General features: G+C 42.8%; 1 protein-coding gene across 1 annotated transcript in view; it reads right to left on the bottom strand.

Annotated features, from left to right (window-relative positions):
* The window catches only part of LOC132570542 (midasin-like), a 168,914-nt gene that overhangs the window by 57,918 nt on the left and 94,848 nt on the right, over positions 1-16,148 (bottom strand). The window contains 7 exon segments of the mRNA XM_060237254.1: positions 3,040-3,301; positions 7,004-7,165; positions 7,867-8,566; positions 8,984-9,093; positions 9,738-10,122; positions 10,421-10,635; positions 13,649-13,816. Coding sequence (XP_060093237.1) covers positions 3,040-3,301; positions 7,004-7,165; positions 7,867-8,566; positions 8,984-9,093; positions 9,738-10,122; positions 10,421-10,635; positions 13,649-13,816 — 2,002 coding nt within the window.

Genomic DNA, 16,148 nt, shown 5'->3' on the forward strand with positions numbered 1-16,148 from the left:
AAACTTGGCCACTTCACTGCTCACTCCGAACTCTAAATCATTTATGAACAAGTTAAAAAGCATGGGACCCAGTACCGAGCCCTGCGGCACCCCACTGCTTACCGTCCTCCACTGCGAAGACTGCCCATTTATACTCACTCTCTGCTTACTCTCATTGTAGAAAACTTGTAATCCATGAGGTTAAGCTGAGAAGCAGTTCACTTTATACACTGAAACATTTCCACACAAGATCCCTATTCTGTTAATTACATTATTATAAATAAATCTTTGATGTTTATCTCCATCTGTATCTTGTCTGTCTAGTCAAGAAGCTACAAAAAAGCGACTTTTACTTACTTTATAAATAATTGCAGCCATGGTTCAGCAGGCTCCCAAATAAGAAATGTTTAGGGACACATACTTAACGTGCTACCAACCCTTTAATCCAAGCTTATGTGTTCCCTCTCCACACACATTTGCCCGACAGTGGGTGGCTGGGGTTTAAAGAACCCACAGGAGAGGTTCCGAATGAGAGACTTGTTCTGTGAGCAGTTGGCTCAGAGTCTCCCCTCCCATCCACCATACAACCTATTTGTAACCGCACCCTTGGTCTTTCAGTTTTCCTTCCTTCCCCTGGCAGCCTCAGTGCAGGAAAACTATGGCCCAACTGGCACAAACTGAGTTACAAACCAAAAATTCATCATGAACTGGGCCATTTGTGAGCCTCAGTTTGTGCCCATCCCTATACGAACCTCTCAGGACCATTAACGTGGTTTTGGAGGTTTGTGATGGGAAGTGGGGGGACTGAGAGGGATGCTGAAATGGCATGGATCTATTTCAGCCTAACAAGCCCAACAAACCTAACAGGCCTGATTCAAGCCATTTCAGTGATTCCCCCCTTCAAGCATTCCCTTTAGAAAGGAAAATTAGAAAGGAAAAAAAAATGGTTTTGCAAGCGGGTGCAGTGCAGGAATGGAGGCCAAGTGGTGGCTCCACTCCCACACAGTGCCCTCTGTAAAAAAAAAAAAAATTTAAAGGAGCCACTGCCAACAGAAAATAGGAAGAGAAGATCCACGAACCTCATGATCACAAATTGGCTTACAAAGCAAGGGAGGTTCATCTCAGTTTGTGGGATCTCATGAACCAGGATGAACCTCCATTTTCCTGGTTCATGCCCATTTCCCCTATATCCTCCACCTCAGACTATTTCCTCTTTCCTTTTCCCTGGTAATCCTCACATCTTCACCTTTCCTTGATTTCTTCTCTTCTTCCCATCCTCCAACATTTAATCTGCCCCCACCACCTTTGGTTATATTTACTATTTCACTTATATGTCACCTTGCTCACAATGGGAACCCAAAGCAGTTCTCTCTCCTAATTTAATCCTCACAACCCTATGTCACCCAGTGAGCTTTCACAGGTCATCCAGTGAGCTTTCACAGCATAGTGGTGATTTTCATACTAGATCCTAGTATGCAACTCTAACCACTACACCACATTGGCTTTCATGGGACAGCTGCTATTTAAATAGTAACAAGAATCCAGGCTTGGGGTCATGGAAGTTATATGATAGCAAGTCACTGGTGGTTGCTATCAGGCCTAGTTTTGGTGTGTCTTCCCTCAAAAGCCAAAATGGCCTGGGAAAGAGCCCTGTCCCCTCCCTCTATGTTTTACTGACAGAAACCAAGGCTTCAAAGCTGGCAATACTACATGGTTGCCTAGCAACAGCCGCTGAGGAAATTGTTAAAGCTGCAGAGGCTGCTTTTATTATTTGGGGTTCTTTACACCACTAATTTATAGTATTTTTAAAGATTTCAGATCTTTCTGCAAACCTGGGGCTTTTTTTCAGGTTTGTAGAAAGATGTCTTCTCTATTAAGGGTTCCAGTCTCTGGATTTAACTGTTCACAGATTTAGTCATGATTAGACTGAGATGTATTGGTACAGGAAAACATTTTAAAACAAATGAGCCTGCTTTGTGGAAAAGGTGGGATATAAATACAATAAATAAATAAAATTTTAAAAATGTATTTCAATGAGGCCAAATAATATACTGAAATCCCAGATACTTGATTTAAGCATGACCACCATGACTCTCAGTGAAATCCCTCCGGCTCCACTACCTTTTGTAGCACTCTATACACACAGTTAACTGGAACAAGGATGTTCATTATTCAGAAGGACAGAAAACAGGAGGGTATCCTATTTTAAATTAAGAAGATTATATTGGATTTATATCCCGCCCTTCACTCCGAAGATTCTCAGAGCGGCTCACAATCTCCTTTACCTTCCTCCCCCACAACAGACACCCTGTGAGGTGGGTGGGGCTGGAGAGGGCTCTCACAGCAGCTGCCCTTTCAAGGACAACCTCTGCCACAGCTATGGCTGACCCAAGGCCATGCTATCAGGTGCAAGTGGAGGAGTGGGGAATCAAACCCAGATAAGAGTCCGCACACTTAACCACTACACCAAACTCACACCAAAATGGTTTTATAATGTAATTTGACCATGTTTGTTTTGAATTGTAAGGACAGAAGGGTGGGATATAAATTTTGTAACTACAAAGATAACTAAATAACACTGCAGTAAGAAATAAAGAGACAAGAAATAAACATATTTGTGCAAGATGACAGGAGTCTGAGAACATGTTATTAAGATGTCTCAAGCCAATAAACACATACTGTAATCGACTATTACAAGAAGAAATATAGTAAGAACTTTTTCCTGAGGTGTGGCTGAGAATTAAATAACCATAAAAAACAGTGGTTTTTAGACTCTGATCCTGGAAACCTTGAGATGTTTTGGAAGCTTAACAGTGGATAATAGCTCAAAGACATTTTGTCCAACTCACTGGAAGTACAAGGGAATGCTGGATATTTTCTCAGGAACATCCTCTGTTCACGTGAGCAAGAGTGAAGCACCTAAGAAACACAGCATGTCTTAAAATACACTCCAGGAACTTCTGTAATACGCAGGTTTCATGGCAGAGAAGTCAATGTACAAGCTGAAGGCAGCATCTGAAAGCTACTGAAGCACAGAGCACATCAAGAGAAAAGTCTTACCAATCAAAGGATAAAAATGGGCCACCAGTGATGCACCAGTCTGGTAACAGGAAATAAATGTAGTCAAGAGATATTTAGTCTGATTAGAGGGCAGGTTTTGCTGATACCACAGAGATCGAGCAAAGTACAGGCAAAGCTGTTGATGAACTGTCATTAGAGTTTTCAATGAGTGATGTGAAAGGAAGGGTGTTTCAGTTTCTAAACCATCTTCAGTTTCCATTTCTTCCTCAAGCCTTGCCTGACTTGTAATATCTTTAAAATCCTATAAATCAAAAGATATATATAATTAACTAACCAATTAAAATAATTATCCCACAATCCTCATTAGCCACTCCTTTCCAGCAATTAATAAATTAACAAAAATACTATACAAGTAGCATAAAATTGCTGTTACAACCATCCTAAAACATTACTTTGGGGAGGGGATTATTTTAATTGTTTTATAATGTAATTTGACCATGTTTGCTTTAAATTGTAAGGGCAGAAAGGCAGGATATAAATTTTGCAACTACAAAGATAAGTAACACCGCATCAACAGACCATAAAAAAACAGAAACACAGATGCAGCTAAAAATAGCATTTAATAATACTATTTAAATAATGTTGCATTAAAATAGAGCAGATAAATAACATAACTGCAACACCTAAAATGCCACTACAAAACAGCTAAAGGTAACTTATCAGCAGAACTTGAATTTCACAAAGTAAACTGGCCTCACACTAAACATCTTTAGAGGTCTTGCTTGGCATGCTTTCTACTTTCTGAGGTAATACTGGGAGCCAACAGACAGGATTTCTCCAATGTGGGTCTTTAGCAATGGAATACCTCTACAAAGCTATTCAAGGCAGTAGCAAGCCCCAGAAACCTTTGGTATCACTTTATTAAGGATGGGCACAAACTGGGAAAACCTGGTACCGAACCTGAATACTCTGCCAAACTGGTTCAGGAAAGCTTTGGACAATGTGGGGTGCCCCCCACACCAGTCCTAAAAAATCCAAAATCACATGGCATCTCCAGCTGCCACTCCTCTACCCGCCCACCAAGGTTTGGTGAAGTTTGGGCTTCAGGGATCCAAGTTACAGACCCCCAAACAAGGTGCAATCCAGGAAAGTGCTTTGCGGGGAGATGTCAGGCAGTTTCTGGAGAGTATAGCATGGACCCAGTGTGAGCTAGTGGCATCAAACTCATGGTGGATCTGCCTGGGATGCCCTACAAATTACATGCATTGGACTTGGAAGTCCAAGTCACGGGCCTCCAAACAATGTGCTCCCAGGAAAGTGCTTTTCAGGGAGATGTCATGCATGGGTTCTGAAGTGTAGAGAATGTGCTGCTGGCTCCTAGGCAGGGCAAAGGGTTGGCCCTGCCCCACAGTCATGTTGTCTGTAGTGGGAGGGTGCATTTCCCGGGGCCCCACCCTCCCTCTGTGGACAAGGCTTGCACACATGTTTAGTTCCTGTTTCTTGTTGTGTCTTTTTTTTTTTTATAGGCAGCTGCAACCAACCATCTTCAAGTTAACAGATCACAACTATAAAGAGAGCTCCAGCTTGAATCTACTGCCAACAGCTTTCTGTTCCTGGGAATGGCTGGCTGTGCAGGCACAACTCCCGCAGTCACTGCAGATTTTGGAGCTCATGCCCCACAACCACCTTACCAGTGGAATGAAGCCATTTATTTAATATCCCGCCCTCCCCGCCGAAGCAGACTCAGGGCGGCTCACAGCATAAAATCCCAACAGACAGTTAAAAATTAATAAGTATTAAAATTACACATTCAACAATAAAACAAAATATTCAGTAGTTAAAACAGAATATTAGTTTGCAGCTATTTCAGTGGTGATGATATTTCTTCCACTTCCCTGAAATACAGACGCCGTGTCAGTTAAATGCCAGCTGGAAGAGAACAGTCTTGCAGCCCCTGCGGAACTCTGCTCCATATTTTTATCTAAACCCCTCTTGAAGGTGGCTATGCTTGTGGCCGCCACCACCTCCTGTGGCAGTGAATTCCACATGTTAATCACCCTTTGGGTGAAGAAGGACTTCCTTTTATCCATTTTAACCTGTCTGCTCAGCAATTTCATCAAATGCCCACGAGTTCTTGTATTGTGAGAAAGGGAGAAAAGTACTTCTTTCTCTACTTTCTCCATCCCATGCATTATCTTGTAAACCTCTATCATGTCACCCCACAGTCGACGTTTCTCCAAGCTAAAGAGCCCTAAGCGTTTCAACCTTTCTTCATAGGAAAAGTGTTCCAGCCCTTTAATCATTCTAGTTGCCCTTTTCTGGACTTTCTCCAATGCTATAATATCCTTTTTGAGGTGCGGCGACCAGAACTGCACACAGTACTCCAAATGAGACTGCACCATCGATTTATACAGGAGCATTATGATACTGGCTGATTTGTTTTCAATTCCCTTCCTGATAATACCCAGCATGGCGTTGGCCTTTTTTATTGTAAACGCACACTGTCTTGACATTTTCAGTGAGTTATCTACCATGACCCCAAGATCTCTCTCTTGGTCAGTCTCTGCCAGTTCACACCCCATCAACTTGTATTTGTAGCTGGGATTCTTGGCCCCAATGTGCATAACTTTGCACTTGGCCACATTGAACCGCATCTGCCACGTTGATGCCCACTCACCCAGCCTCAACAGATCCCTTTGGAGTTCCTCACAATCCTCTCTGGTTCTCACCACGCCCTCACTTCCTCTGGAAGTTGATTCCACAAGCAGGGGGCTGCAATCCTCTGGTGGTTTTTAATTTGGCCTGGGGATTACTAGTAGATTTTGTGATCCCGATCTGAGTACCCTCTGGGGAACATGTGGGGAGACACGGTCCCTAAGGTAGGCATGGAAGCAGCTTGTCACAATACTGTCAACGTGACCACTGCACCAGGTCCTGCTACCTATTGCAATTCTTGAACCTCTGGCCTTGACCTTCAGACCTGCTCTAACCCCATTTGCTACTGGAATCACTTGTGCATAACTCTTGGTCTGAACTCTCAACTATGTGATCATGGTTAGTGTTTCAGATTGACTGTTTCAGCTACTCCCGCCCGAGTCTGTCCTGACCTCGAAAACAGGCTGACAAATATAGATCACCCTCCTAGGAAAAGCAGGTCTGTGAAGGTGGTTTCACATGGAGAGCTGGGAGTTATGGGAAGTCACCCCAGTAACTCTGAAACAAGTCCTCCAAGGTAGGGTTGGGTACAGGGAGGCAAGCTGACAAACCTTCCAAGGACAGGCAGGTCAGAATTTCAAATGGCGGGCAGCAGGCAGTAAGGACAAACACAGATTACCTCAAAACAAAAAGCAGCCCAGGGTGTGTGTGTGGGAGATAAAATGGCAGGGAACTAAGTTTAAGCCCCTCAAAAGCAGCCTGGAAAAAAAATACCGCCACATGATTTGTACCTATCCCCTCAGCTTATTCCTTTTTGCAGATGAAAGAGCCTGTCTAATATTACCTAGTGTTGCTTACATGCTGCTAATTTAGTTACTGCGTTTAAAGCTTTTATTGGGGCTGCTATTTTAACAAAAAGCTTGTTTCGACAAAGCTTTTAAATATCTGTATGTTATAAACTTCCTCAAAAGCCATTTATCAGATTAGAAAAGTGTAAATATGTTTTGCACCAAAAGACAGTTCTAACAACAACATGCCATCACAGTAAACTTCTAGTCTCTGGAATCACTGAATCACCTCAGAAAGTATGTGGGGGAGAGCACACACAGCACTGCCTCTGAAGGGAGAAGAGGGGCGGGGAGAGATTCTTGAAGAATATCTATCACCTTTGCGGCAGATCAGAGATCTGATTTCTGTACCTGGACACAGTTGCTGTCAATAAATTAATGCTCCCTTCTTGTTTGTTTATTCCTTCCCTTAAATCATATCTCAGAAGAGTAGCTATTTTTACCTGAAATTCTTCAAGAAATAACTTTATACAAAATTATCAATGTCAGTAGTAGTCTACCTTCTCATGAACAGGAAATCTGCTTCTGAACTCTCTCTCTTCTTCTTCCTCTTCGCTCAGGGCAGTTCCATGGCTTTTAGTCTTGTATCTATACAGAATGTTTTTCTGTTCCTCCTCTTCCTGAGCCAGACGCTCTTGTTCATCCCATTCATTTACAATTACCTAAGAAAACAACCAATCAACAGGACTCTTCAGAGAAATCTCAATACACTTGCATATATAAATTCCATTGGTATTAAGAGCACGTGAGCCTGAATTCTGAACATTCAGGTTGCATACATCTGAATTACGTTTTTGCCTAAATTAAAGTTTAAGCTATAGACAACGCAACAAATAATGAAGAAAAATGAGATAACCACAGGAGGAGAAAAGGGAGAAGCAAAGTAATCTCCCTTCAAGGGCTCCAAATACAAGAACAGGACCTGCAAAGGGAGTTCTTATGGGAAGAGAAATTCCACACACACCCCGGCCTCTCCACCTGCCAGCTGCTTCCAGCCTTTCTTATTCTTTGCTGGTACCTCTTTCCCTGCACCTGTCATCACTACCTATACTCCCCAGTATTTCCCTCTGCTGCTGAAATCTCAGCAGTTTATTGGCAGCTGAAACCTCACAATGTAGTGTGATGAGATTTCATTTTTGTCTTCAAATAGCAATATCATCATTTGAGCAGTTTTTTTTAAAAAAACCTTTCACCTTTTTTCATAGTTTGATTTTTTCTGCAACCCTGGGGGTTACCTGGGTTTGTTAAAAAACAGCAATACAACTATCCTTGGGTAGCACCTCCTATAGATCTTTCCAATGCACATGAGACGGACCATATTCCGGTTCATGTGATGAAACTATTTTAAATTCAGACACTTTACCTGACACAGGTGTCTAAAAAGTTGCAGAGATTTATGGTCCAGTTCTCCTTTAGAAAGCACATGGCACCAGAGATACAACAAAGCATTCACCAGCAGCTGCTCTTGGGTAAGGCACATCCTCTGCTCCCTGTCTGAATCTTCAACAGAGTACTTCCGAGACAGCCTCTGAAGGCTGTGAAGAACATCTAGAGAGTTCACAGAGCACAAAGCATCTACATGGGAAAGGTATGTGGGGAAGGTGTCTCCAACGGAAGGAAATGACAGCAGAGAAGCAACAAGAGTGCCAAGCTTGTTCGGGCAGACAAAACTGTTCAGTGTTGTTCTATGAACTTCAGAAGCCACAAGTCGCAGACCATGCTGCATTTGTAAAATGGCAGCCTGCAGAGGAGTAACTACGTCCGGGAAAGCAATGTACTCCCCTGTCAAATGTTTTCTGAATTGATGGTGTGACTGTTGCCAGGCTGCTTCTTCACTAAGCACTTTCTGAACCACCTGGAGTGATTGAGGTTTATCCCCATGGAGGAATTGTACAAGGCGAGTCAAGAGATCCTGCACTTTTGAAATCTGGGCAATACTGCTGCCATACTGATGAAGCTCCTGGTATAAGCAGTCATATGAAGGGCTCTGGGGCCTAAAGGCTTGTTTTTGGCCAAGGTTGGTAATCTGATCCTTGAGTTTCTGGATTCTTTGGCGTAACATCCTGAGAGAAAATAAGTTGCATAGTTTTAAAAGCCAGATAAATCAAATTATGGTTAAAGTCACTACTGGAGCCATCTCTAAAGCACACAAATTCTTTCCTAATAAGAGCCCCTACCAATTTCTGTATTTCATTTTTCATAGCATCAAGAATTTGGCTCTTTTTAAATCAAATATAAGTATCAGACAGATATCAATGGCTAAAGAAACCTGTTTAGTTTACAGATTCTTTAAGAAGGTCACCAAGTTTCCCATTTACTATTGAGATGGGACTAGAAACGTCTGATGGCCCATATTCAAGTAGGGGATTAAACGTGGCCAAGAAGGATATTTGGGGCTGTTAATCACCACTTTGTCAAACCTGGAAACAACACAACAACATTCCAGAGCCCTCTTAAACCACAGTGAACCCCAGTTTCACCTAATATGAGGGTGACTGTGTTTGTTGATTGTTTCATCTTCGAGATCTTTTCCTGTGAGCAGCTGAGTGGATAGATTGTGCGTCTTCCACTCACATTCTAGACGGTGCAACTGAAACAAGTAAACAAAGAACATGCTAGTTTAACTCAAAGCAATAGTCCTGCCATCACTGAGAAGTGGCAGCTTCTTCTTCTCTACTAATAATCCTCAGACAGTTCAGATTTAGGCTGCGGCTATTAGTCAGGATAATTAAATGTAATCTCCAAGCCTAGAAGCGATGGTCTTCTGAATACCAGAAACTAGAGACAAAACCAGAGGGGTGGGCTGATACCTTCATGTGCTGCCTCTCTAAGACCATATTGCATTGACTGCTACTCAAAACTTAATACTAAATTGAATAGGTGCTTGGTCACATCCAGCAGGACTGCTCTAAAACAATGGGGGACAGAGGACTGGAAGAGACTGAGCTTTCAGGGCAATACATAGTTTAAAGTGTCCTCATTGTCTCTTCTGGATGATTAGTAAATCCTTGTATTCTAATTCAATGAAAATGTTTTGGGTGTTGATACCACAGTTTATTATTCGCGTTAATTTTGCTTCAAGAGGTAGCAAACTTCTAATATGTCTTAAGTCACATTTGTTCATTTAACTGGTTACTCTTTTAACAGCCACTTCATATTGAAAACATTAACATTATTTATAAAACACCTATTAATTACGAAACGAGGAAGTCCACTGCAATTCCATATACATACCTCTTCCGCTGCATATTTGAGTTTGTATTCTCTTTTTACTGCAGGATCAAACCGAGTCTGTGGAAGCCATATGTGGATCTGTAGAAGCCCTAGATTCACCCACAGACTGCCACGCTGCACTGCTTCAGGCAAGTTCTGAGGCCCTTCCTGCCCAAAAAACTGCTGCAGACAAGTCATCCAGAGACACAGAACTTCTTCTGGTAATATGTCCTGAGCTGCAACTTCCTTGAGTACTTTGAAAATGGACTGCAAAGCCACTGGGTCCCTGGAAGAAAGCTTATCACAGCTTTTGAGGTACTCGTCTTGTAGTTCTACTGGAACCAGGTTTTTAAGAGCCATAAGCTGCTTGTCTAATATAGCAAGCTGGAATCTGGAATCAGTAAATCTGTAAGCAAAACAAAAGATTTCAACTAAGTATAAAACAAGTATCAGCAACTGGAAGCCCCTAAGTCGAACTCAGCTGCCTCAGTAAAACAGTAGCAGCTAACCCTCCTCAGGCCAACACAGAAGTAAGAGAGAAACATGCGGAGAAAGTAGTGATTGTAGCAAGAGAATCTGCCTGCAACCCACCACTCTCCTTTCCATTTTTAAGACTTATGGTTAACTAGGAATATAAAGCCTCTATAGCTTTTTTTCTGGCCTCAGAAGACAGGAGCACGAAAGCAACTGTTGCTTGCCAATACCTAAATTCTGCCATGAAGGAAAAGGTCAAGTTGTTCCACAGGACTGCACGGACTTCCTGAAGCTGCTGTGCTCTCTCCAGCCATTCTCCCAGCGTCACATTGGAGGCCAACAGAAGAGGAAGGCCAGTCACTTCCCACTGGCTCCACTTGCCGCTGCTAGTCAGAATTTCAGAGAGGCACTTGGAGAAAACAGCTCGACTCAGAATACCCACACCCTAAATTAAGAAAGATCAAAATGTGAGCTCTGGCACTAATAACCACTTCCACTTAAAAAGAAAATGCAGCCATTGACCTTAACCAGTCAGACATTTTAGAGATTACCAAAAATTCCAAGCCACCTGAATGTAATTTAAGTATATCAATGGGGATCTCAGAGGTTAGCTGGCCAGCCAGGGAACATTTGATCTGGCAAGTATTAGAAGTATAAAGCTTTTTGATAATTAAAAGAAGTCTTTTATCAATATTAAGCTGAGCGAGTTTGGACCATAGGGGGTTCCTATCTACTGAATCAAAAACCCCTTTTAGGTCTAAAAAGACAGCATATTGTTCCTGTTTAGCCCTTACAGAATATCTGGCTATTAGATGGGATAATACGGCACAATGGTCCAGGGTGGACTTTCCTTTGCAGAACCCTATCTGTTTGGGTCCTAATATTTTATGTTGTGACATCCACAAAGTGACTTTGGCCAGAAGGTGTGACTTTGGCCACAAAGTGACTTTGGCATATAGCTTGCCTATAGCAGAAAGCAAGCTTATGGGTCTGAAGTTATTTGGATTACAGTGATCCCCTTTTTTATAAATTAGGACCACTATTGAGTTCAGCTGTGCTCGAGGTATCATGCCTGTACTGTCAACAAGAGTGAACAGAGCTGCTGGGGTGGGGGGGGGGGAACCAGTGTGGATCTGTGATTAATATTTCAGAAAGAATGGCATCAGGGCCAGAAGCCTTCCCTGCTTTCAATTGTTCAATGAGCTCTTTGATTTCCTCCAGAGAGACCGAAGGCCAATCGGGTAAAACTGCTTCTGAGGGCTCGAGGGAAGTAACATAGGTGGAGTTGTGGCTAAATAGGGCCAAAAAGTGTTGAAACCATATATGAGGTGAGATGACAGACAATGAGGGATCATTTGGCTGGAATGCCCCTGAAACTATGGCCGAAAATTTCTTGGGAGTTATTTAGAATTGTGGCTTAGTACAGCTGTTCCCACTGATTTTGAATATAGTCAAGCCTCTTGTTCCTAATTAATTGGTGTAAAAGATTCCTGTAATAGAAATATTTGGGGGACAGGGTTGAGGCCCCAGATTGGCAGAAATTATGATAAATTTTCCGCAGACTTGCTTTAGTAGTTGCACACACTCTGTCAACCACACAGATGGAGAATTAAGTGGAGTGGCAGCTCTTCTTTCTGGACAGGCAGAGTTAGCACTCAATGATTCTGTGATATGTGTATTAGGGAATTATAAACAGAAATAGAAGTTTCTGAGAATCAACTTGAAGAGTTAGAGTTAGGGGAAGATGGTCACTGGTAAGCACATCACCAATTTCAAAGTCTTTGACAATCTATCTCAATACCAGGGATATCAGAACATAGTCTATTACGCTACAGCCCCTAGAAGATACAAATGTAAATTCTACAGAGCTGCGAAACTCAGATAAGCCATTTAGCCAGTCTGTTGTAGTTTATACAGAAACTGATGAGACATAAACCTGAAGGGTTTCTACAGCGATGCTTGGAGGATCTGGGGTATGAAAGAATGGGCAGCAAGAAGCTGTCAAGGTCCAGAGCTTTAAAGAATATGCTACAAACTTGCACTTTTCCAGATGTTGAATTTAGCACCAGGTATCAGGTTATGCAGTAATACCTAACAGAGAGTCATTCCAGATCATCCAGACTACAGGATGACTTGGTACAAAATGGTCAGGAACAACAATGAGTTTACCTCAATAACTGAAAACCACCTTTGGATTAAGGGGGCAGTTTCAACAGCACTTCAGTTAAGATCAGCAGGAACTCATTTGCATCTTAGGCCATACCCCATGATGTCACCACTGTTTCACATAGGGCTTTTCTGTAGAAAAAGCCCAGCAGGAATTCATCTGCATATTAGGCCACACCCCCTGATGCCTAGCCAGCCGGAACTGCGTTCCTGCTCAAATAAAAGCCCTGGTTAAAATAATCTCAGAACATGATATTTTAGGTTCACATAAGGCCTTCCTGGGTTCAGATCTAACAGCTAATTAACATTCCATGCAAGACAGTGAGATCTTCAAAACGTGTAAACTAATTTATGTTTAACCATCAGGTATAAAAGTACATTATCACCCTGCTTATTTAATTTATACGCAAAGTACATCATGAGGAATGCTGGCCTGGATGAAGCACAAGCCGGAATTAAGATTGCCAGGAAAAACATCAACAACCTCAGATATGCAGATGACACCATTCTAATGGCAGAAAGTGAGAAGGACCTAAAGAACCTTCTGCTGAGGGTGAAAGAGGAGAGCACAAAAGTAGGATTGAAATTCAACATCAAAAAAACTAAGATCATGGCATCTAGCCCCATCACACCTTGGCAAATAGAAGGGGAAGACGTGGAAGTAGTGCCAAGATCACTGCAGATGGTGACTGTAGCCATGAAATTAAAAGACCTTTGCTCCTTGGGACGACAGCTATGGCGAACCTGGGCAGTATAATTAAAAGGTAGAGACATCAGCCCACCAATAAAAGTCCGTATAGTCAAAACGATGGTATTCCCAGTAGTAATGTTTGGCTGAGAGCTGGACCATAAGGAAGGCCGAGTGCAGAAGAATAGATGCTTTTGAGCTGTGGTGCTGGAGAAGACTCTTGAGAGTCCCTTGGACTGCAAGAAGATCAAATCAATCAGTCGTAAGGGAAATCAACCCAGACTCTTCCCTGGAAAGTCAGATGATGAAGCTGAAGCTCAAATACTTTGGCCACCAAATGAGAAGGGAGTACTCACTGGAAAAGATCCTGATGCTGGGACAGACAGAAGGCAAAAGAAGAAGGGGATGGCAAAAGATGAGATGGCTGGACAGCATTACTGATTAAACAAACATGAATTTGAACAGACTTCGGAGGATGGTAGAAGACAGGAGGGCCTGGCATGACTTTGTCCATGGGGTTGGAAAGAGATGGACTCGACTGTGAGACTGAACAATAAAAGTGCCATTTTTTATCACAGTTTACACTAGCCTTTTACCACATCACCTTGAGAGAACAGTCCATGAGGGAACTTGGCATCTTTTCCTCTACCGCAGATATTGGCTTCCAGGCTAGCCAGTGCTCTGGATCTGTGGTTACGGTAGTGTTCCAGAATGACGCCAAAGCAGCATTCACCAGCTCTGACCACAAGAGAGAAATTTCATCTGAGGAGACCTAACATGCAAGGAAAAGAAGAAAGTATAGAAGAAACAAGGCAAGGTTTCAAAAAATGATCTGCAAAAAGCACCAACATGCTCCAGTAAAAGCATGCATAATTTTTGGTTAATTCTTTTGTTAAAGAAATTACACCCAAATCAGTGACAAGTTGTCAACATGAAGGAATGGGATGCAGCCAATATCAGAAATAACCTCAGCACTTTCAATACAGTGGTAGCTATCCAGCCATGCAGCACCGAACACTTGAGGACACTTCTGTCTCCAGAAGAAGGGGTGGTCTGCTGTGATTCTTTTGCAATGGATTTTGCAGATAAATTGGTTCACATATGCTATGACTTAGACACTACAGATGGATTGGATCAATCTCAGGATGTTACGGGAGTTCAATTTGGTCCTATCTGTATGAACGTATTTCAGTTGGTGAAGCCTGGAGTGGACAAGATGTTTCAAAGTGCACAGTCTGCTATGTCTAGTCTTGTTTATCCCTCAAGGCTAATCATATCACGCCATGCTGGGTGGGTTGAACAACCTGGGCTGGGTTGGTTTGAGACAATAAATGATTCTCTGTAAGAGGATGTAGTTTTGACTGCTTTGAAAGAGGCCAGTGTAAAACCACTCCTGAGGAAGGTATCCCTGGACAAACCACCCAGTGGCTAATATTCCCTTCTTGGGCAAGATACTCAAGCAGATGCTAGCTACACAGCTTCAGGTTGTCTTTGAGAAGACAGTTATCTAGATCCATTTCAAAGTGGAGGAGGAAGAGGAGGAGGAGGAGGAGATTGGATTTATTCATTCAGCATCTGAGAGTTGCTTACAATCTCCAATTTGATGAGAGAGCAAGTTTGGTGTAGTGGGTAAGTGTGCAGACTAGAGTCTGGGTTTGATTCCCCACTCCTGCACATGCACTTGCTGAATGACCCTGGGTCACTCACAGTTCTTAAAAGAGCTGCTCTCTCAAAAGCAGTTTTCGAAAGAGCTCTCTCAGCCCCACTTACTTCACAGGGTGTCTGTTGTGGGGAGAGGAAGGGAAAGGAGACTGTAAACCACTCTGAGACTCTAAGTAAGGGTGGGGTATAAATCCAATCTTTTCTTCTTCTTCCTTTCCCTCCCCACAACAGACACCTTGTGAAGTAGGTGGGGCTAAGAGAGCTCTTTTGAGAACTGTTCTTGACAGAATAGCTCTGAGGGAACTGTGACTGACCTAAGGTCATACCAGCAGCTGCACTGAAGGAGTGGGGAATCAAACCCAGTTCTCCCAGATTAGAATCTGTGCTCTTAACCACTACACCACACTGGCTCTCCTTTTGGGTTGAGAATGGGCTTGGCTGCCTTGACTAATAACCTTCACCAGGAGACTGACATGGGGAGTATATCCCTGTTGATTCTCCTGGAGGAGGCTGCACTCTTTCTGAAGAAGTAAATTTATAGCTTGGGGGTGCTACTAAAGCTCAATCCAAACAAGACTGCGGTGCTCTTGGCCAATGGAGAAGCTTGCTTGAGAATTTAAGAGCCAGTCTGTCCTGGAGTAGGCTGCATCCCCTGAACCAGCAGATTCATAACATGGGTATGCTACTACATACTGATCTATGGTTGGAGGCTCAGGTCTCTTCCATGATATGTAGCACCTTGCATCAGCTCCAACGAGTTTGCCAGCTAAAGCCATTCCTTGAAAAATGTGATCTGGCCACTATGATTCCATGCTCTGATCACATCCAAGTAGGTTACTGTAATATGCTATGTCGGCCTGCCTTTGAAAATGGTACAGAAACTTTAGCTGGTCTACAATTACTGTCAGGGGTTGATTAAAAGGATTGTATCATCCCTTTGCTGAAAGATCTGCACTGGTGACCCATCTGTTTCAGGCACAATTCAAAGTGCTGATCGTTACCATTAAGGCCTTCACTGGCTTGGGATCAGGGTATCTAAAGGACTATCTCCTCCCATATCTCTCAGCCTGCCAGTTAAGATCTGTCTCTCAAGAGCTGCTCCCTCCGCCTCCACCTTTAGAGGTGAGATGGGTGGCAACTAGAGAGTGCATTTTCTGTGGTGCCACCTTGCCTCTGGAATGCCCTGCCCACTGAGGCTCACCTGGAACCTACTTCTCTTTTAGTTGTTAGGCTCAAACACATTTAGGGGTTTTATGTTATCAGATTTTCATAGTCTGCTCTCTTATGCTGCTTGTATCTACCTGTTTTTAGTGGCTTGGTTTTAGTTGTAAGCCACCTCAAGCAGGCCTCTGAACAAGCTCTGAAACAGTCTAACCTGATTTTAGAAACTGTCAAGACTCAAGCTGACACAGAAATGCCTACCAATTGACTGGGAAACCCCA

This window comes from Heteronotia binoei, chromosome 1 (assembly GCF_032191835.1).
Source record: "Heteronotia binoei isolate CCM8104 ecotype False Entrance Well chromosome 1, APGP_CSIRO_Hbin_v1, whole genome shotgun sequence".
NCBI classification, from domain to species: Eukaryota; Metazoa; Chordata; class Lepidosauria; order Squamata; family Gekkonidae; genus Heteronotia; species Heteronotia binoei.